This window comes from Ochotona princeps, chromosome 7, assembly GCF_030435755.1.
Source record: "Ochotona princeps isolate mOchPri1 chromosome 7, mOchPri1.hap1, whole genome shotgun sequence".
Classification (NCBI taxonomy): domain Eukaryota; kingdom Metazoa; phylum Chordata; class Mammalia; order Lagomorpha; family Ochotonidae; genus Ochotona; species Ochotona princeps.
The window spans coordinates 57179674-57200181 of NC_080838.1; the positions used below are offsets into that span (position 1 = coordinate 57179674).

Below are 20508 nucleotides of genomic sequence, written 5' to 3' on the forward strand. Positions count from 1 at the left end.
TCTCTTTGTCTCTCATCTCTATAAATGTGTCTTTCCAATAAAAAAAATTAAAAAGAATGTGTTATTTTAAAATGCAGATTGTGTTTGTGTTTTGAAGATTTAATTGAAGGGCAGAGTGACACAGAGAGGTAGAGAGATTGATTGATCTTCCTTGCTGGGCTCACTCTCCAGCCTGATCCAGGCCGGGCTGAATGCAGGATCCAGGATCCAGAATCCACCTGGATCTCCTGTGTCAGTGGCAGGAACCCAAGCACTTGGGCCATTAGGTGCTACTTCTCAGGTGCAGTAGTGGAAGCTGGATTGGAAGTGCAGAGTGCCTAGGATTGGTCAGGTATCTTGATGGGAAATGCAGGCATCTGAAACAGCTGCTAAAGCCGCTGCACCCAATGCCTGTCCACAGGTGATCATTTATTATACATCTGCCAGCATGTATTGAAGAAAAATGCCCAAACTTTTTTTTTCCTTTTCCCAAAAGTAAAAATGTGGCTGTGCTGGTGATATATAAGCTAGAAGAGAGAGAGGAGAGGTGATGACGCAAGTGGATTGGCTGAACAGGGACAGCTGGGGAGGGAGAAAGGCTTTTGTTGGGAAGCCTCTTGATTTTGTTTGGTGACATTTTCAAGTTGGCTTAGGCTGAGGCTGCATAATCTGAGGAGGCTGTGTTCAGGGCACCTGAGAGCCCCTTGTGCCACTCTTGCCTGAGAGTTAGCTAAAGTTTTTGCAGTGGGTCTGAGACTCAGAGAATGATATTCAGAGAAAAATAGAAGATAAAAGATTTTTATCCCCCGAAGATTAGCATGTCCTCTGGAAGCCATGGCACTGCAGCAAAGTGGTAGGAGGCAGACTTTTTTTTCTCTTATAAGTATTTATCTATTTGAAAGGCAGGCAGAGGAAGAGACAGAGAATCTTCTATCTGCTGTTTCATTCCCCAAATGGCAGCAACAGCCAGGACTGAACCAGACTGAATCCAGGAGTCTGGAACACCATGTAGGTCTCCAATGTGGATACAGGGGCCCAAGTACTTGGGGCAACATCATCTGCTTACCCAAGTGTATTAGCAGGGAGTTGGATTGGAAGTGGAGCAGCCGTGACTTGAACCAGTTCTGTCATTGCAGGCACTGGCTTAACTGGCTGCACCACCACAGCAGTTCAAGGGAATCAGTTTTCAGAGTGAGACATCCATTTGTGGTTTTGGCATTTTTCTTTACATAAAAGAGTGATGATTAATCCAGCGGGAGCTAATGCAGTGAGAACAAAGACCTATGACCAGAAGTCTGTTGCCTTCGGGAGTATTTGAGTTGAAGGTATTTAATAACTTTTGTGAGTCACATAGTAACATCTTGATGAGATATTGGCACTTTGAAATTAGTACGCTGCTGAGGTTTTGTATCTTTACTTGTAATTTTTAAAGTATATATATTGTCTATCTATATATGATTTATTTTTCTTTGTTTTTATTGGAAAGTTAGATATAAAGAGAGCAGAGACAGAGAGGAATATCTTCCATCTGATGATTCACTCCCCGAGTGGCCACAATGGCTGGAGCTGTGCTGATCCAAAGCCAGGAGCCAGGAGCTTTTTCCAGGTCTCCCATGCTGGTGCAGGGTTCCAAGGCTTTGGGCCATCCTTGACTGCTTTCCCATGTCACAAGCAGAGAGCTTGATGGGAAGTGGGGCTGCTAGGATCAGAACGGGTGCCCATATGGGATCCTGGCGTGTGCAAGGCAAGGACTTTAGCCGCTAGGCTACTGCATTGGGCCCATATCTTTAATTTTAAAATCCCATTTTCCTGATAGCACAGGTTTCAGCTGCCTAACATGCTCTTGGTTTATACCTGAGTTGCTCCCTGGGTTTGTGACTCAAGGGTTACTAAGGCCTTTCAACTCCCGTAGGAGAAGGTGAACTTTATCTCTCTCTCTCTCTCTCTCTCTCACACACACACACACACACACACACACACACTTCCAAATTGTTCCGTATCTATCAGACTTTGCCCTGAGTCTTGTGTCGGCCTGTATGATGATGTTTTATTGGTGCGAAGCCTCAGGAACATCTGTTGCAAGCCTCCATGTGTAGCCGATGGCTTCCGTTCCGGCAGGGTGCTGTGTGGTTGTCATCGCAAGGCTTGGGAGAAGGCTAGCAGGTGTTCCCAGTGGCTGAGCATCAGGTGGGATCTACAGCAGGAGATGGGGTTGCTGCTGCTTGAATCGGCCCCGCTGGGTTTCTGAAGACTGAAGGAAAAGGCTTTACCTGGTTTCTGACTTCACAGTGTAAAGTTCACACATTCCTTTCATTGCTTCCAGGATAGGATGCTGGCTAATTATTACAGGCTGTGTGTTCATTAAGTAAAATGCAACGATTTGTGTCTCATTTCCCAGGTGTCAATGTTTATGTGGTTTCCGACTTCCCCCGGCTTGCAAAGCAGAGTGTTGTAAACGGTAAGTTTTGGGGTGTAGGAGCAATTTTTTTGGCCAGTCCTGTGGGTTTTGGCAGTTGAACTCTGAGAGGCATAGGTGTGGTTTTGTGTATCCTGCTGTGGGTTCCTGGAGCCACTTCAATCTGTAGCCCGATAACCTGACAGCTTCTGTTTTGTTTTTCTCCCCTATGGTTATACATAAGGCAAACCTGTTTGATCATAATCCCTTATGTTTCATTAGCTCTCTCTCTTTTTTTTGTAAAGCTTTATTTATTTCTATTGGAAAGGCAGATATACAGAGAAAAGAGACCAGAAGATCTTCCGTCTGATGGTTCACTCCCCAAGAGGCTGCAACGGCTGGAGCTGTGCCAATCCGAAGCCAGGAGCTTTGTCCATTCTCCCACGCGGGTGCAGGGTCCCAAATCTTTTGGGCCATCCTCAACTGCTTTCCCAGGCCACAAGCAGGGAGCTGATGGGAAGCGGGGCTGCTGGGATTAGAACCGGCGCCACATGGGATCCCGGCGTGTTCAAGGTCGTGCCGGACCCTAGCTCTTTTATATAGTTGTTGTTCTTTTTTGTATGGAGAACTTAGCTTTTTTTTTTATTTATTTTCACCATTCATTATTTTCATCAGCGGTACTGGTTCTGAGTTCATAAGTTAATTTTTTTCTTAATCTGTGTTTAAATTGCTTTAAATTCATCTGCTGGATTTAATTGTTTTTCTTTTTTATTATTTTGATTTTTTTGAATTTTAAATTTTGGTTTTTTTTAGCAGATTTTAGTAACATCATGCCTTTTTCATTTATTTTCATGGATATATTAATTATTTGTTTTAAGACTTACTTAATTGTTTGAAAGAATTATACAGAGAGAGGCAATAAGAGAGTTTTTGTCCATTGGTTCACTACCCAACTGACTACAGTGGCCGGGGCTGGGCCAGGCTGAAGCCAGGAGCTCCTTTTGGGTAGACATGTGGGCTTTTTTTCTGATCTTTTTCCCAGACACCTTAGCAGGGAACTGGATCAGAAGTGGAGCAGCAGGGACAAAACCTGGTGCAGGCAGTGACTTTACCCACCATGCCACAATGCTGGTCCCTAAGTTGTTCTATTGTGAATGTCTGAGCTACCTGTGGATCTACTACTTTGACTTCATTTCTGGAGCTTTGGGCTCCGTTTTCCTGGGTAATTCCTGATTGAACATGTGGATGAGACTCTCTTTGACAGCAGATGCCACTTCCTTCTAGCACACGTGTCTGATTGACTAGAGGCTGCTCTGCTCCCCACCACACATGCCTTTTTTTTGGCTCCCTTTTATGCTTTCAGAAGCAGGAGTATTCCAGGGCCTCTCCTTGCGAGCACAAATCCAAGTGTTGTCTGCTAAGCACAGTGTTACCCAGAATCACTAGAGGTGAAGAAAGTGGCCTCTAGCAGTTTGTTTTTGCTTGGCTGTTCTCAGCTGTGCCCTGTGTGTGTGTGTGTGTGTGTGTGTGTGCATGTGTGTGTGTGTGTGTGGAGTGTGTGCAGGTGGCTTGAATGGCTTCTTGGCACCTTTGCTGCCCCTTCTTTTCAGAGTTTTGATTCTGTGAGTCCTGGCTGGTTTGTTCTCATTGATGAGAACTCTTCCAGCAGTTACTGTACAGCTTTGTTTTTATTGTTGCTCTTGAGATAACCATGTGTCTGCAATAGCTTAGGCGGAGGGGAAATGCTTTAGCTTTTAAAAATCAAAAAACTGTGTTGCAAAGCAGTGGGTTAAGTGACCCCCTGATATGCTAGCATCCCTACTGAGTGCCAGTCACCTGCTGCTTCACTTCCTATTGAGCTTTCTGTGAATATTTCTGGGAAAGCATGATGGCCCAAAACCTTGGGTCCCAGTCACCCTCGTGGGAGGCCTGGTTGGAATTCCTGGCTCCTGGCTTCTACCTGGCTTGGTCCAGGTCACTGTGGCTGTATGGGGATTGAACCAGTGGATGGAAGATCTCTTTTCCTCTCTATCTCAGCCTTGCTCTTGCTACATATATAGTTTTCAAACAGACACATTTTTAATTCCTGGCCCAAACCAGGAGCCAGGGATTTCATTCCAGTCGGCTACATGGATGAAGGGGACGAAGTCATTGGTCCATGTTCCAGTATTTTCCCAGGAAGCTGAGTAGGAAGTAAAGCAGCTGGGACACAAACTGGCACCTCTGTGGGTTATTGGCATCACAAGTGGTGGCTTTACTCACTATACAATGCCTGCCCCCTGTAGTTAAATCTTCTTAGAGGCTCTTTTGTAACTTGTTTGGTGAAGTGTAATTCATTTGTATGTTTATTAATATTCAGTTTTTGTTTTAAAATCCTGAGCTTTTGATTTTGCTTTGATTTCCTTAATGATTTTTCAGTTACTTTTTTTTTTTAATGTTTTATATTAATTGGAAAGGAGGATTTACACATCTTCCCTCCGCTGGTTCATTCCCTAAGTCACTTTAAGGGCCAGAGCTAAGAAGCCAGGAGCTTCTTCCAGGTCTCCCATGCAGACGCAGGGTCCCAAGGCTTTGGCCCATCCTCTGCTGCCTTCCCAGGCCACATGCAGGGAGCTGGACAGGAGTGGAGCAGCAGGGATGTGAATTGGCATCTATATGGGATCCTGGCGCATACAAAGTGAGAATCTAGCTACTAGGCCATTGCACTGAGCCCCACAGTTACTATTAAGTCATTCCAAAATCTAAGTATGTTTGTCCATTAAGAAAATGATGATATCACTGCAAATGTTTGGGGGTATGCTTTAGGTAACTGAAGGTGCCTGACAACCTTAGCCACAGGATCTGGAGCTCTAATTCAGAGAAACCACTCCTGCTTTGCCTACTTGACTGAGCATGACAATGATGCTATAAGCTTCAGAGGTAAAAAAAAAAAAAAAAAAAAAAAAAAATATATATATATATATATATATATATATATATATATATATATACACACAGTGTCCAACAGGGGTGATCATATAGTCTGTATCTGAGTTTGAGTTGTATTCCAATATTCTCTGCAAGCCCAACAGGCTAAACTCCCACCCTATTTTCCTGCTTAACGAGTTTTGAGTCATCTTTATAGCCTTCCTAGTTACTTTCAAGGATCCATCTACTTACTAGAGATTTCTTGTAAGGGTGCTCTTTTTCCAGTGAAGTGGGCAGCTCATTGGAAGCAAAGCTACGCCTGGCAGCCCAGTTTCCAATGGATTCAGTGTCAGTGTGTTGTTACCTGGTGTTTGTAGTCTTATGTATTTGGACTAACAACTTAGGCTTGTTTCCCCCATCGCCTCTCCCACAGATGTCTTCTAGCGATGTCCAGATTTCTGTGCCCATGTCAGAAAGAAACAGCAATGGCCTCCCTGGGACGACCTCCAATGACCTGAAGACTGTGACTGAACGATCTGTGTTAAGTTTTCACAACATCTGCTATAGAGTCAAAGTGAAGAGTGGCTTCTGTGGTCGAAAAACAGTTGATAAAGTGGTGCTGTCAGACATTAGGTATGTGCCTGAACTTTTTATTAGGTGCTTTATTGACCTAAAATGAACTTTGTAGTTGTGCCTCTTAACAGTAAAGCTGCCTTGGGCTTTCATGTGCAGGTCTTTGTATACACACCCACCCACCCACCCACACACACTTTCATTTCTTTAGACTGGCAGTACAATGGTCGGGTTATGGGTTAGATTTATGTTTAAATTCAGAGGATCTGCCAAACTGTTTTAAAAACTGTACCATGTACATTATCTTGTGCTTGGGAGACTGAATAATTGATGTGTCATTTGCCTTTCCCTAGATGAATTTGGTGTTTTGGTGAAAAGAGGCTGGCTATATGAGTTACTGCTTTTTTTTTTTTTTTGATGGTGGTGATAGTTTTTATTTTCCTTATTTACTTAAAAATCTTATTTATTTATTTGAGAGGCAGAAAGACAGAGACAAAGCGTGCTCTCACTTACTGGTTTACTTCCTAAGTAGCCACAATGACTGGGTCCTGCCCAGAGACCCAGTTTCTTGAGCGGTCACCACTACTTTCCATGCTGTGGCATTGTCTGGAAGTTGGAGACAGGAGCCAGCGACAGAAACCACACCAGCTACTCTGATGTGGGCATCTCAGCCACTAGGTTCAGCATCTGTTCCTGGTGGAAATGATTTCTGTGTATGAGCTTCCGTTTTCTAATTTGTGAAAAGGAACACTTCCTAATATACTTTCCACGTCAGGTGCTTGGACGTTTTATAATGTTCTTTATGTTCTAGGAACAAGGAAGTAAACACTTCCTTGGAATACTTATCAAGTACTTTGATTTTTAAATAGGCCTGTTTTAAGTGAATAGTCTGTTACTCTTAGCAGTGAACTTGCCTTAGTACTCTCTCTGTTGTACAGACAGGCAGATGTATTTACATCTAAGATAACTGTAGTTCAGTTTAAGTTATATTGTGGAAGTCTGAATTAATGAGAGTTTAGAATCAAAATGAATGCAGTTTATTATATTTTAGTGATTTTTTTGTATGTTTGAAAGGCAAAGAGACAAAAACTAAGACAGAGATCTGTTTGCTTGTTTACTCTCTAAATACCTTCAACAGCCATGTCTATGTCACACTAAAGCTAGGCGCCCAGGACTCCATCCAGGCCACCTGTGTAGGAGGAAGGAACCCAGTTCATGGAGTTATCACTGTTAATCTGCCAGGGTGTGGATTAGCAGGGAGCTGGAATCAGAAGCAGCAGAGCTGGGATTTGAATCCAGGTACTCCGTTCAGAGGGCGAAGACAGGACAAGATGGGTCATACTATTTGGAGGTGCAGGTGAGAGAGAAACATTGGAGATCTGAGAAGTGCTTAGGTTGAGGCCAGCAGTGTGCTGCATTAGAACTTTTTCCAGTAAGTAACACCCACTATCGTGGGTTGTTGCATGGGAGAGCCAAGGGAGAAATGTGGGATTGGGTGCAACACTTTATCTTCTGCTGGATGTCTAGGTGAGCTGACTTCTGGACAAGCTTTTTCTGAAATGGGCTAACCAAGAAATGGATTTTGTGCCCAAAGAGGAGGAAGGTATCTTGATTTGGGTATGTACAAGTTGACAAGATGTAAGATACACGTGGAGACAGGATACATTTGTGGGTTTTTTTTTTTTGAGGATTTATCTTATTTTTATTCTTATTTTATTGGAAAGTCAGATATACAGAGAGGAGGAAAGACAGAGGAAGATCTTCCTTATGTTGATTCACTCCCCAAGTGGCCACAATTGCCGGAGCTGTGCCGATCTGAAGTCAGGAGCCCAGAGCCTCTTCCGGGTCTCCTACAAGGGTGCAGGTCCCAAGGCTTTGGGACGTCCTCAACTGCTTTCCCAGGCCACAAGCAGGGAGCTGGATGGAAGCAGGGCCACTGGGATTAGGAACGGTGCCCATATGGGATCCCAGTGCATGCAAGGAGAGGACTTTAACAACTAGGCTATCATGCTGGGCTCTTTCTTTGTCTTTTGAAGTTAGTAAATTAGTAAGTTGATACACTAGCCAACTCTTTTGCTCCAGGCTTCACAGGGTCATTTTTAAAAATGCATTTCAGCATAGGACAAGTTCTTCTCATAGGCTCACGCAAGCCATCAAATCTTGCAAATCTTCCAGCTTTTTGCAATTGTAAGGACACGATGACTGATCATCTTTCTTACCGATATATCTGACTTAGGTACCCAGGAAAGAGGTTGTTCTTTTTCAGTCTGTTATGATCCTATCTGCTGGCTTCAGCTTAGTTTCTGAAGTAGAGCAAGGGGTTGCCCTCATTTTTCTATCAGAGACAGAGGCAGGTGGAGAGCTCTTCAGTCCACCCACTGGTTCACTCCTCAGGTGCTGATAATGACCTGTTCTGTACCAGGTATGAGCCTGGAAGCTCACCTTGGGTCTCCCATTTGTGGCAGAGTTCCAGGTGCCTGAGCTGTCACCTGCTACTTCCCTTGGTGCACATTAGCAGGAAGCTGGAATTGAAAGAAACACAGCCAGCACTTGAACTCTTGTTGTCCAACAATGACTGTGGATTTCCCAAATGATAACTTAGATGCTATGGCAAAGAATTACCCCTCACTTGTCTTATTTTTGACTTGTGTTTGACAGCGCCATCACCATCTAGAGTTAAAAAAAAAAAAAAAAAAAAAGAAAGAAAGAAAACCGACCAGAGTCCTTTTTGAAGGTTTTTTGAGAGCTAGTGTTGTGATGTTATGGGTTAAGCTGACATCTGTAATGCTAGCATCTCATATGGGTGCTGGTTCAGGTACTTGCTGCTCCACTTACAATCCAGTTCCCTGCTAATGTGCTTGGGAAAGCAGCGGAGGGTGGTCCAAGTGCTTGGATGACTGAACACAGATAGTGTGACTAGAAAGAAGCTCCTGGCCTTTGGCTCTGGCTTGGCCTAGCTGCTGTCACTGCTTTCATCTGGGGAGTGAACCTATTCTCTCTCTCTCTCTGTGATTCTGCCTTTCCAATAAATAAGTCTTTTTTAAATTGAGTATTTTTTTATGAAAAGCTATAAAAATCCAGTAAGATAAATACACGTGATGCAGTGATACGAGTCCTGCTATGAAGAGCTTTCTATTCATTGCTTTGTTTTCAAGGTACATGAGACTGTGATTCTGTGCCATTCCCTCTAAACACTGTAGGATTTCTGGATTGGTATCCGCTGCCCTTAAGCCTCTCATTTATGATTCAACTTCCTTTTCAAATTATTGTTTAGAACGTGTGTTTTGTTCTGGTCCTCCAAGGAAGGGTTTCCTCCTAGTTGGATGCTATTGCAGAAAAGTCTTTCAGACTGCCATCATAGAAGCACATAGCACCCTTCACCCAGATTCCCATGTCTGGGCTCTCCCCTTGTCTTGTTACCCATTGTCTTTGGTGTTCTGCCTGGACCCTTTGCTAGCAGGCTGACCGTGTGGTGCTGCATGGTCCCTGACACCTTCCAGAAATCAGAACCTTCTTCTATGAGGTCACTTAGTAGTCTGGGAGTATCAGTTTTCAAGGGATCAACAGTCACTGTGACCGACCCTTCTGCAGTTGAATGACCACCATATCTATAAATCTTCATCTAGCCTTCTATTTTCCTGTCCCATCCTACTCTGAGTGATATTAAAATTCCATCCCCCAGTGATGTTGGTGTCTGGCGTGCTTCTTCACAATGTCCCCATTTCCCCCTTTGTCCTTGGTTAGTGTTAGGAGGGGAGATGCTCAGGCATTGTTCCAGCATCTGCCTGCTCAGTGGATCTCAGCTCCCCCTGAAGCAGGTGTTGGAGTGCAGCAGTCTAAGCCACTGCCTGGGACACCGTATCTGTTAGTGGATGCCTGGTTCCAATTCCAGCTACTCTGCTTCTGATCCAGCTCCCTGCTAATGTGTTTGGGAAGGCAGATGATGATGATGATGACCCAGGTACTTGGGTTCCTGTCCCCACTCCCCATGTGTGTAGTTTGGATCAAGATCTCACTCCTGGCTTCAGCCTGCCCCGGCTCAGGCTGTTACAGACATCTGGGGAACAAATCAATGTACTAAAGATCTCTCTTTCTGTGTGTATGTCCTTCCTTCTCTGTCACTGTGCCTTTCAAGTATGTGACCAAAAAATGCTTATAAAAATAAATAGATCCACTTTATCATCTTCAGCCACCATTGAGGACTGCTGCCTGAATTAGACACCATTATGATCATTGATAAGGGTGATTTTCTGTTTTTATTGTCTCTTAGTTTACATTCTGCATTATTTCGCTTGTGACATTTATATCAGTGCAAATGTCTAGATTTGTATTTTGTTAATAGCAGTCAGTAGATGTGCAGTTGTGTCATTTCTGTTCATAATGCTGCATTCTTGATTTGGCCAGAAGGAGAACTTTGAAGGTATGTTTCCGCCTCCATTCTTTGGACACATCTCCACATTCTTTGACTCGGTGTATTTGCCCTGCCTTAGTTCTGGAATCAGCTGGTGTTTATTTTCACAAAGGGCGATGTAGGTTGAATGTTTCTTGTCTGAAATGCCTTGGGTTGGGAGTGTTTTAGATTTTGGAATATTTGTTTGTACATAGTGAGATATATTTTGAGCTTGGGACCCAAAGCACAGATTTCACTGATGTTTCATAAACACCTTATATGCATAGCTGGAGGATGAATTTGTGCGATATTTTTAATATGCTTGTGTTTTGAGCTGTTAATTTAAAGGTGTAGAATTTAAAAAATCATAGCATCAAATTGATGCTCAGAAAAGTTTGGATTTTGGACATTTTTGGTTTCAGATTTTCAGAGTATGGATGCTTAACCTGTTTTTATTAACCCAGATCTTGGTATGTTAGAAAGTTCATTGCTATTGGTGGAGTTGTGGTTTCTCGGCCTTTTCAATGGGCAGATCTAGAACATTTGTGTGTACATATAAACATAACATGTGACCGCACACACTTACACAGAGTGACAGAGAAAGTGAGGCAGGGAGAGATCTTCCATTCACTGCCTGCAGCAACTAGGACTGGGCCAGCCAAAGCCAGGAAGGAGCCCAGAACTCCATCAGGGTCTCCCACATGGGTAAAGGGGCCCAAGGCCTTGCTTCATCATTGCTATCTCCCAGGAAGCTGGGTGGGACACGGATCAACTGGGACTCACACCAGGTGCTCTGATATGAGATGTGGGTATTCCAGGCAGTAGTTTAATCTGGTATGCTATAGCATCTACATCCCCATTTATAACTTTTTTTTTTCTTTTTTAAGCCAGGGATCTGAGCTTAGGTATACACAATTCCAGCAATAATGGTGAGGAATGGGTCCTGCAGGTCCCAGGGAGACTCCCATCTGTGTCCTTTTGCAGCTGTCTGTGTGTAGATAGAATCCATGACTTCGTGTCAATAAGCTCTGGTTGCACTCTGAGGCTTCAGGATTCCTTCCATGTATCTATGTTTGTTAAACCTTTGCAAAAAGTGAAAAGCTAGGCAGACGCTTGGCAGACCAGAGGCTGCTTGGGACACTCGCATCCCATTTGCCTGGGTTTGAGTCCTGCCTCTGCTTCAGATCCAGCTTCCTGCTGTTGCAGACCCTAAGAGGCCAAGACAGTGGCCTAAGTACTTGGGTTCCTGCCGACCATGTGGGCCACTGGCTTCAGGCTGGCCCAGCCTTGCCTATCATGGGCATTTGGGTAGTGAACCTGTGCATTAAAAACTTGTTTCCTTCCCATCTCTCTGCCTTTCAAATAATAATGATTTTTTTTTTAAAGTGAAAGATCTGGCTGTCACTGCTAGTATACTTAATGATTTGCCCAGTTTTTTTTCTTTTTGAAATATTTTTTATCTTTATTTGAAAGGCAGGTTTATAGAAAGAAGAAGAGACAGAGATCTCCCATCCTCTGTTGAACTCCGCAAATGGCTGTAATGGCTAGAGCTGAAGTCAGGAATCAGGGGCTTGCTCCCGGAATTCTTAGGTGCAAGGGCCTAAGGACTTGCACAGTCCTGTGCTATATGGAGCTGGATCAGAACTGAAGCAGCTGAGACATGAACAGGTGCCCATATGGGATGCCAATACTTAGGGTAATTAGTTTGCTAAGCTGTGGTACCACCCCCACCAGGCAGGTTTCTAAAAGTTTTATTTATTGGCATCTGTGCCATGGCTCAGCAGGCTAACCTTCAGTTGCCAGCATCTTATATGGGCACTGGTATATGTCCCAGCTGCTCTACGTTTGATCCAGCTCCCTGCTTATGGCCTGGGATAGCAGTGGAGGATAGCCCAAGTCCTTGTGATTCTGTACCAGCATGGGAGACCTGGAAGAGGCTCCTGGCTTCGGATTGGCTCAGTAGTGACTGTTGCAGCCATTTGGAGAATGTCGCAGCAGGTGGAAGATCTTTCTCTCTTTCCTTCAGTTTGTAAATCTGCAGATTTATTTATTTATTTATTTTAAAGGAAGAGTGACACATACAATCAGAGCGAGAGACAGAGAGAAGAGTTGGGGGCTATGTGTGAGAAGGAGGGGGCGGTGTCTTAGGTCTTCTAACTCTCATCTGCTCATTTAGTCCCTAGATAACTACCATAGCCAGGGCTGGGCTCTCTGGAAGCCAGGAGACAGGAACTTCATCCTTGTCTCCCACACAGGTGGCAGAGGCCCAAGCACTTAGGCTCTCAGTTCCTTTACTTTCCCATGAGTGCTATCAGGGAGCTGGGTTGGAAGCGGTTTGGCTGGGACCCAAGGTGGCGGAGATGCCAGCATTGTACTTCGCTGCTCAGCACATTGTCCATGGCTAGCCCCAGGCAGTCAGTCCTGTTATTCCCTAACAGAAGCCCTGTCTCCACCTTCTGTCCACCTTCTGTCTCCCTTCTTCCCCCAATCTCTTTGTAGCTGGCATTGCTACATTCTGGCAGTTACACACCTCTCCCCAGATTGTCCATCTTCTTCCCCTAAGAAACAGAGGAGAAGGGGAAGGTAATAGAAATCACTGACACATGGCCAGCATTATGGCACAGTGGGTTAAGCCACTGCCTTGATACCATTATCCCAAATCAGAGTGTCAGTTCCATGTCTGATCCAGCTTCCTGCTAATGTTCTTGGGAAAGCAGTGGATGATGGCCCAAGTATCTGGGAACCCACCACCTGTGTAGGATATCTGAATGCCTCCTGGTTTCAGCCTTGCCCAACCCCAGCTATTATAGCCATTTGGGGAGTGAAGCAAGGCAAGAAGGACCTGTCTCTTTTGGCCTTTCAAAGACATAAGAAAGAAATGACTGGCATATAATTGGAGCATGAGCTCATAAATGCAAACAGTTTTCTTTGTAGTCAGAATAGCCGTTAAAATTTTTTATTCACTTTTATTTGAAAGGGAGAACAGAGATAGACAAAGAGATCTTCCATCCACTGCTTCACTCCCCAAATGGTTGCGGTGGAGGTGGGCCAATTAAAAGCTGGGACCCAGGCACCAGGAGCCTCCTCTGCGTGCAGGGGCCTAAGGATTTGGGCCATCTTTTGCTGCTTTCCCAAGCAGATTAGCAGGGAGCTGGATCAGAAGTGGAGCAGCTGGGTTTCAAACCAGTGCCTACATGGGATGTTGGTACCACACTTGGCCTGCTAGTTGTTTCACCTTGCACATTATGCAAGAGACTCAGACATGTCCTGGGTCCTTAGAGACTTTAATGGTGAATGGATGAGTGGGCAAACTAGAACACCTCTTCCATTGTGAGAAAGGAATTAAAAGACCCAGTGTAAATCCTGACTGTAAACTGCAGGGTTAGGGTATGGTGATGGAGAAAAGATGCGTGCATGAATGGCATGTGAGCTGTGTCTCTTCCTCACTTTGTCTTCTCTCTCCCATGTGTGTATGTGTGTACGTGACTGCGCTCCATGCAGTGGGACAAAGTGAGACCACAGGATTGTCTGCTGTACATTGAAGTGTAGTAAGTGCAACAGGAACCTTTTGGCTAAGTTCTGTTTCACATATTCAGTGTTCCATATGAGGCTAGAGTCTGGAGGGGAAGTGCCAACATGGCTGTGTTCTTGCTGCTGGCCTGCATGTTTTATGGTGTAATGAGAGAGAACCATCACAAACAGTGCTATAAAACAGTACCATCGTAGGATGGGTTTTGTATGCTCACAAATCAAGGTGGGGAGCCCAACGAAGTAAGAACTGGAGATGGGTCAGTGAACCTCTCCTGTCCAGGGTCAGAGAATGCATATTTATAGCTTTATGGGCCATGCCTCTGTGTACTCACCCTGTCCTCAAGCATGAATGCAGCTATACATAAGTCAGTGAGCATGATTCTGTCCCCATACCACTGTTCATGTACCCGGAGCAGGTGACCAGCCATAGTGTGCAGCCTTTGTCAGATCCACAGAAGCTAGGACCTTAGGGTTTGTTATATTGGCTTGTTTAGCAGTCTGCTCTATCTAGTATCCTACAAGAGTGTCTCAAATCCATGTTAGACAGAGATTGTGTTCAGTGAATGGAGCTGAAATAGTCACAGCTCCAATTGGAGCTCTTGCCCTTGCCACTGTCCATTATTGTTTTCCTGTTACGTACGCCTTTAACACCAAATCAACCAGACTGGAGGAGCTGTAGAATTTTTCTCTTAGAACATTCATGCTTAGTTTCCAGTGAATCATTCAGGTTTTTTTGGTCTTCCAAACCTGGAAGGATTTCCTGGCAACGAAAATTATTGAATAACAGACCTAATTCCAATCATTGAAGAAGCAGTTACTAACTAGGCAGCTATCAGTAAAGAAGTATTATCAAGAGCTGTAGCTAAACGCACCTTGACAGTTTGCACAGTCTTTGGCTGGCCTTTATGCTACAGAATTGCAGGGGAAGGTCACCGAAGGAGTAAGATTTGTATGCATCCCAGCCTGTTCCTGTTTACTGACCTCCTGTTGGCATTTGCGTGTTTCAACGTGAGGCACCTCCATTAATGAGCGAAGCAGAGGGCACGCTTCACCTTAGCACACACCAATCATTGTATAATGGTGACAATTCAAGAGGCAATAAATGTTGGTTTCACTGTGGTGTGGTTTCGTGTGAACTTTACTGTTCGTGACAGTTGTGTAATCTTAGGATTGACCTCTGGTAATCTCTGGAAATGAGGGAGCCTTCAACTTTGACCTTCCACTGGGGATACACCCTCTTCTCCCTCTGCAGCACATTTGTCTGACATAACAGTTCTGTAGAAAGACTGGGCAAGGACAACAGTGTCAAGAGGACCAAGTGAACCTTCATGTCATCGTGCCGGGCACATGCAGTGGTGATGTCCATCCATCTCTGTTGGCCAGTTCTTTCTTCTTAACCAGTCTGCCTGCTGCCTTTCAGATAAAATGTAGTCTGTTTGCTGCCTTCTGGAGTCCGAGCACAGTCAACACTACTGTAGAGTTTTGTGCTTGGTACTCTATCCAAATAGTCACCATCTTCAGACTCCGCTAGTGGATTCACTGTCCTCTAATGAAATGATGCCTACCAGTTTTTTTTTATTTTTTTTTAAAGATTTATTCCATTTTTATTACCTACCTGTATCTGACACAGCTTAGCAAGAAAGAAAAGGATATATTTTGAGGATGCATGTTTTGCTTTTTTCATTGGACTAAGACCTTTTCTCCCCCACCCCTTTTAGTTGAGAATTAAGTACTCTTGATATTTTCTTTTGTTCTCTGAAATGCTTTGTTCTCACCTTTGGGTTTCTATTTAACATGTACTCTTTTTAAATGATTATTAGACTTTAGTAGTGCTAGCACTGCTACCAGTATTCTATACATCAGTGATAAATTAGTTACAGAACTTAACTAAGCCACCAGTGAGGTGACCTGATCTTGATCGTGACGCATTGCTCAGAAATTATGATGTCCTTGATTGTGTATCAGGAGGGATAAGTGCAACAGAGAGGCCTCATAAGAGTGTTACTTTTTCATAGAATAACTGAAAGGTATTTGGAGAGACCAGAGCCAATTTTCTTGCTGTGACTGACAAATTTTTTGTACTAGACTTCTATTAGACAACATTTATTTTTCTTTAAGAGTTGGTTGTGCTTTTTTCCCTGTGATCTCATCTGCCATTGAATGTATTCAGTCCTGACACTAAATTCACAGAATACAGCGGAAAGTGGAAGAGTAAATTAGTGTTTTCTTTTGTTTACAGTGGGATCATGAAACCTGGCCTCAATGCCATCCTGGGACCCACAGGTGGAGGCAAATCTTCGTGAGTATAACGGAGTACTAACAACTGTCCACTGTACACATGGAGTGTGCTTTCTGAACTCATTTTCGCAGAAGGAGGGGTTGATTGAGCATTTTCTGGACATGCTCAGTCAGGTTTGAGCTGCTGTGGACACCACACATATGGTTCTGTCCCAAAGAATGGAAGAAGTCTTGCTAAAACAACCTTACTAATGGGACATGATAAGTTGATTGGTGTAGAGTGGTTGACCATATTAGGAGCTTTTAAGATGGGAGAGAAAGACCAGGGGGTGAGGAGGGGTACTATGAAGAGTAGGAAGATGGAGCAGAAGGCATGACTGAAGGCATGCACCTCAGATAAAGGAATGTATTACCTTTGTAGGGACCACCAAGGCCAGACAGCTGGGTGGGAGTAGGGGTGGCTGTTGGGGAGTTCTGTGTCGGATCAGTTGGTGGTATCTTGATTTTTGTGTTTTAGGGCATTATTTCAACATATCATGGAAAAAGGAAGCTGATAGTTTAAATATATGAGTAGAGTTGACTGAACAGTTTAGGGGTTGGAGGTGCCAACAACTTCTGTGCAGTTGAAACACTATGTATAACTTTTAACTCTGTAGTAGCAACAGGAAGTGGCAGTGAATCACAGTAGCTTTTTCTAACTTGAGCAGAATTTAGATTCAGGGTTTGGGATGTGACCTGTTTTGTAGAGGAAAAGTCCTCTAACAACTGTATCATTTTAATAGGTTGTTAGATGTCTTGGCCGCCAGAAAAGATCCCCATGGATTGACTGGAGATGTTTTGATAAACGGAACGCCTCAGCCTGCCAATTTCAAGTGTAATTCAGGTTATGTGGTGCAAGTAAGTATTCCTGGTTTTGCATTTCTCTATGGACAAGCATCTTGGCTGCCAGTTAAGTATGCATCCAGTAAATTGTAAGCGTGCTCAGGGAAACAGCTTTGGATACACCAGCTTTTCGTAATCTTCCGTAAGCTGGAAGAGGGTATTCCATGAAGAGATCCTGGGATGTGTGACCCTTGGCAGGGCAGTGATGTCAGTGCTAGTCATCAGGCACTTCCTGCAGGGTAACACAGTTGTCCTCTTTGGCCCTTCCCTTCACCCTTCCTCTTCCTCCAGGTTAGGAAGAACTTCTGTCAGTGCCTTACACAGGACAGCCTGGAGATGTGTCTTGCAGTCATGGTGCTAACCCATGGTCAGGCATAGAAGCAATTTCCTCAGGCTCTGTCGCTGTCTATGCCATTATCAATCATTTTGGGAAAGGAAAAGGACTTGAACTTCAGGCTGTTAATTTAGTGGGTTAGTCACATTAGCAAAGGGTGCTGATCTCAGAAAAGACTCAACATGTCTCTTTCAAATGCCATTTTCCCATAAGGATGATGTTGTGATGGGCACTTTGACAGTGAGAGAAAACTTACAGTTCTCGGCAGCGCTTCGGCTTCCAATGACCATGCCGAATCATGAGAAGAATGAACGGATCAACAAGGTCATTCGAGAGTTAGGTCTGGAAAAAGTGGCAGATTCTAAGGTAATGTGAAGAATTGCAAGGTAATGTGAAGCATTACTTATTGTAGCCAGCATGTTGGATCTCCCTCTGTGTGACAACAAGACTCTGATTTAGGGGTTCTTGTAATATGTGTGGTCAACAGTGGCTAGTTCCGTATTGGGGAGGTGGGCATGACCCAGACAGAAATATATGAAAGTTGGGCATGGCCCAGTATGCGAAGGGTTTCTGCACATGGCCTGTGGTGGGTGCCATCTGCCTTCTGTGGAGAAGTCGGGCTGCTGGGAGCTTTGCATTACTTTCCTCCCTCTGTTTTCCTCTCCCTGCCTCCAGCTGTTCTCTCCCCTCCTTCCTCTGGGGACTTAGTTCCATGGCTTTTTGAAAATATCCTTCTGGAATTGATCCATGGCAGGTGTCTTGGGATGCTTGCTCTAAATGTTTTAATGTGGCTGTTTTTGGCTTCCAAAATTAAATGCGGTCAAATCAGGATTTACATCTCATCTGCATTAACATCCAAGTTATTTTATTTTTTTCCCTCACTCTTGGTGTTTTCTTTTCCCAGTTATCCCCTCCTTCGTTTGCTTTCTTCTTATAATGTGTATTTTAGGAACTGTTAAATACTGAATTGTCTTTTAGATCCAAGACTCATAGTTATGGGCAAGATTTTGAAGTGAGTTTTGCAGGATTAAGAAGAGAAAACAAGTTGAATCTGTAACCTATATAGTTGATTAATAGGTATGGAATTGTTACTGAAAATTCATTTGAAACTGGGTGAAAATAAGATTTTTAATTGATTTTGCTTTTTTAAAATTTGAGAGCAGACAGGTATTGTTACTGATAGATTAATATATTGGTTGGTAGATGATAGATCAATAGATAGATGGATAAACAGGCAGATAAAAACAGAAAGAAATAGAAAAGTAGTTTCCATTCACTAATGTTGGGTGGGCTTAAGCCAGTAATTCAGTCAAATTCTCCCACGTGGGTGGCAGGAAGCTAAGTTACTGGAACCATCACCTGTGCATACCAGGGCCTGCCTTAGAAAGATGGCATCAGGAACCAGAGGTAGGGAATCTCACCCAGGCAGGCAGTTTGATGTGGGATGTGGGCATCCTTACTGCTAGACTAAGTACCTGCTCCATTAAAATAATCCCATTTGATTTGAGTTGGGAAAGGGAGTATGGAGAACAAGAGACGTGAGCTTTTTGGAGGGATGTGACTGTCGTCTAATCCCTGTGAGTCTCCGTGTTTAACAACAGTGAAGCACCGGATGCTTGGCTGGCCACTGCTTCCTCTGACACTGGCCATCTGTTTTGCTGGGTTGTATCTAGAAGAATAGCCAAGAGATGCCACCATGTCTGACTTGTTTTTGTTTTCTGATTTATTCATTTGAATTTTATTTGGAAGGAGGGGAGACAGAGAGAAAGGAACTTCTACCCTCTGATTCACCCCCTGAATGCCTGTAATGCTTAGGGCTAGGCCAGCCCCAAGTCAGGAGTCTGAGAGTCAGTCCAGGTCTCTTACATAGGTTGCAAGGACCCAAGTACTTAAACTGTCCACCTGTTGCTTCCTGTAATGCAGAGGAGCCAGGCCTTGAACCAGCCGTTCTGCTATGGGATGTGGACTTCCTAAGTGGTGTCTTAACTGTGACACCAGATGGCTCTTCCTGTCTTTGGAGACTCTTAATATGAACATTATTTTTTGCTTCCCGCCTCTCCAAAACCTTCCTGTGCCCTTCACCCCGTAGTGACATCATCTGGCTGAAACCCTGGAACCCATTGCCCTGTAGGCTATCCTGCCTTCTGGATTTGCTGAAGTAGTGAACCAGGGAGGAAGAGCATGGACAGGGTCAGCTGGGAAGCCTTGGCATAGAGAATGGGCTCTCCTGGCTGCTGATCTACTCTCTTCTGCTTTGTCCATTTGGCAACTGCTGGAGGCAGGAGTGACTGTTAGAAGACTAATGTGTTCTTCTGGTGGCTTTCCTCTTTCCCCTCTCCTATCCCTGTCTCTTCTTGTAGACTGCAGTTCCACTGTTAGTACCCCATGTTAGCATTCTACCTTCCTGGTTTTAATCGAGTGAACTTGTAAGGAACATTGCAGACTGTCGAAGGTGGACTTCATCAGCAGCCCTGACCCAGGCTTTGATGTGCATAGAAGAGATACCTGCTTATCTCAGGTGTCATGGTTTTCTGATTCTGTTGATTGAGAACAGTGCAATAAAGCACCTCTGAAGGGGTGGCAGCCTTAGGAGGTCCCCGTGATGGTGACTGTGGTGGTTTTGGTTGATGGTTGCAATGAATTTGTGTTTTAGGTCGGAACTCAGTTTATCCGTGGTGTATCTGGAGGGGAAAGGAAAAGGACCAGCATAGGAATGGAGCTCATTACGGATCCTTCCATCTTGTTCCTGGATGAGCCCACCACGGGCTTAGACTCGAGCACAGCAAATGCTGTCCTCTTGCTCCTGAAAAGGTAAATGCTGTGAGAACATTGCTCTTTTTTTTAGTGGTAAAATTTATTTTATTCATTTGAGAGGTAGTGTGAAAGAGAGAAACAGAGAGAGCTCTTCCATGTCTTTTGGTTCACTCCCCAAATGGCCATAGCAGAGCTGGCAGGCCAAAGCCAGGAACCTGGAATTGCATCCAGATCTTCCATGCTAATGCATGGTTCTGAACACAAGGGCCGTCTTCTGCTGCTCTCCCAGGAGCATTAGTGGTAGCTGGATGGGAAGTGGAGCAGCTGGACCTTGAACTGGTCCCCTATAAGATGCCAGTGTTGTGGGTGGTGGCTTTACCTGTTACACCAGAACTCTGGACTCAGAAGTTAACTTTTCTCCAGCTTTGGAGACCAGAAGTCTGAGCTCAAGGAGTTGGCAGGATAGTGTTAGCTGAGGCTCTCCTTTTTTCGAGCATGGCTGTCTTCTTGTGTTGCCATTGCCTC

General features: G+C 44.3%; 1 protein-coding gene across 2 annotated transcripts in view; it reads left to right on the forward strand.

Moving 5' to 3' along the window:
- Positions 1 to 20508, forward strand: part of ABCG2 (ATP binding cassette subfamily G member 2 (Junior blood group)) — a 60782-nt gene that overhangs the window by 18970 nt on the left and 21304 nt on the right. Inside the window, exons 1-6 of one of the 2 annotated variants that reach the window (XM_058667056.1) lie at positions 2301 to 2437; positions 5715 to 5914; positions 16015 to 16074; positions 16796 to 16910; positions 17443 to 17595; positions 19883 to 20040. In XM_058667056.1, coding sequence (XP_058523039.1) covers positions 5715 to 5914; positions 16015 to 16074; positions 16796 to 16910; positions 17443 to 17595; positions 19883 to 20040 — 686 coding nt within the window. In that variant the 5' untranslated portion in view covers positions 2301 to 2437. Of the gene's footprint in view, positions 1 to 2300; positions 2438 to 5714; positions 5915 to 16014; positions 16075 to 16795; positions 16911 to 17442; positions 17596 to 19882; positions 20041 to 20508 lie in introns of those variants that run through there. The other variant, XM_058667055.1, reaches the window with a different exon arrangement.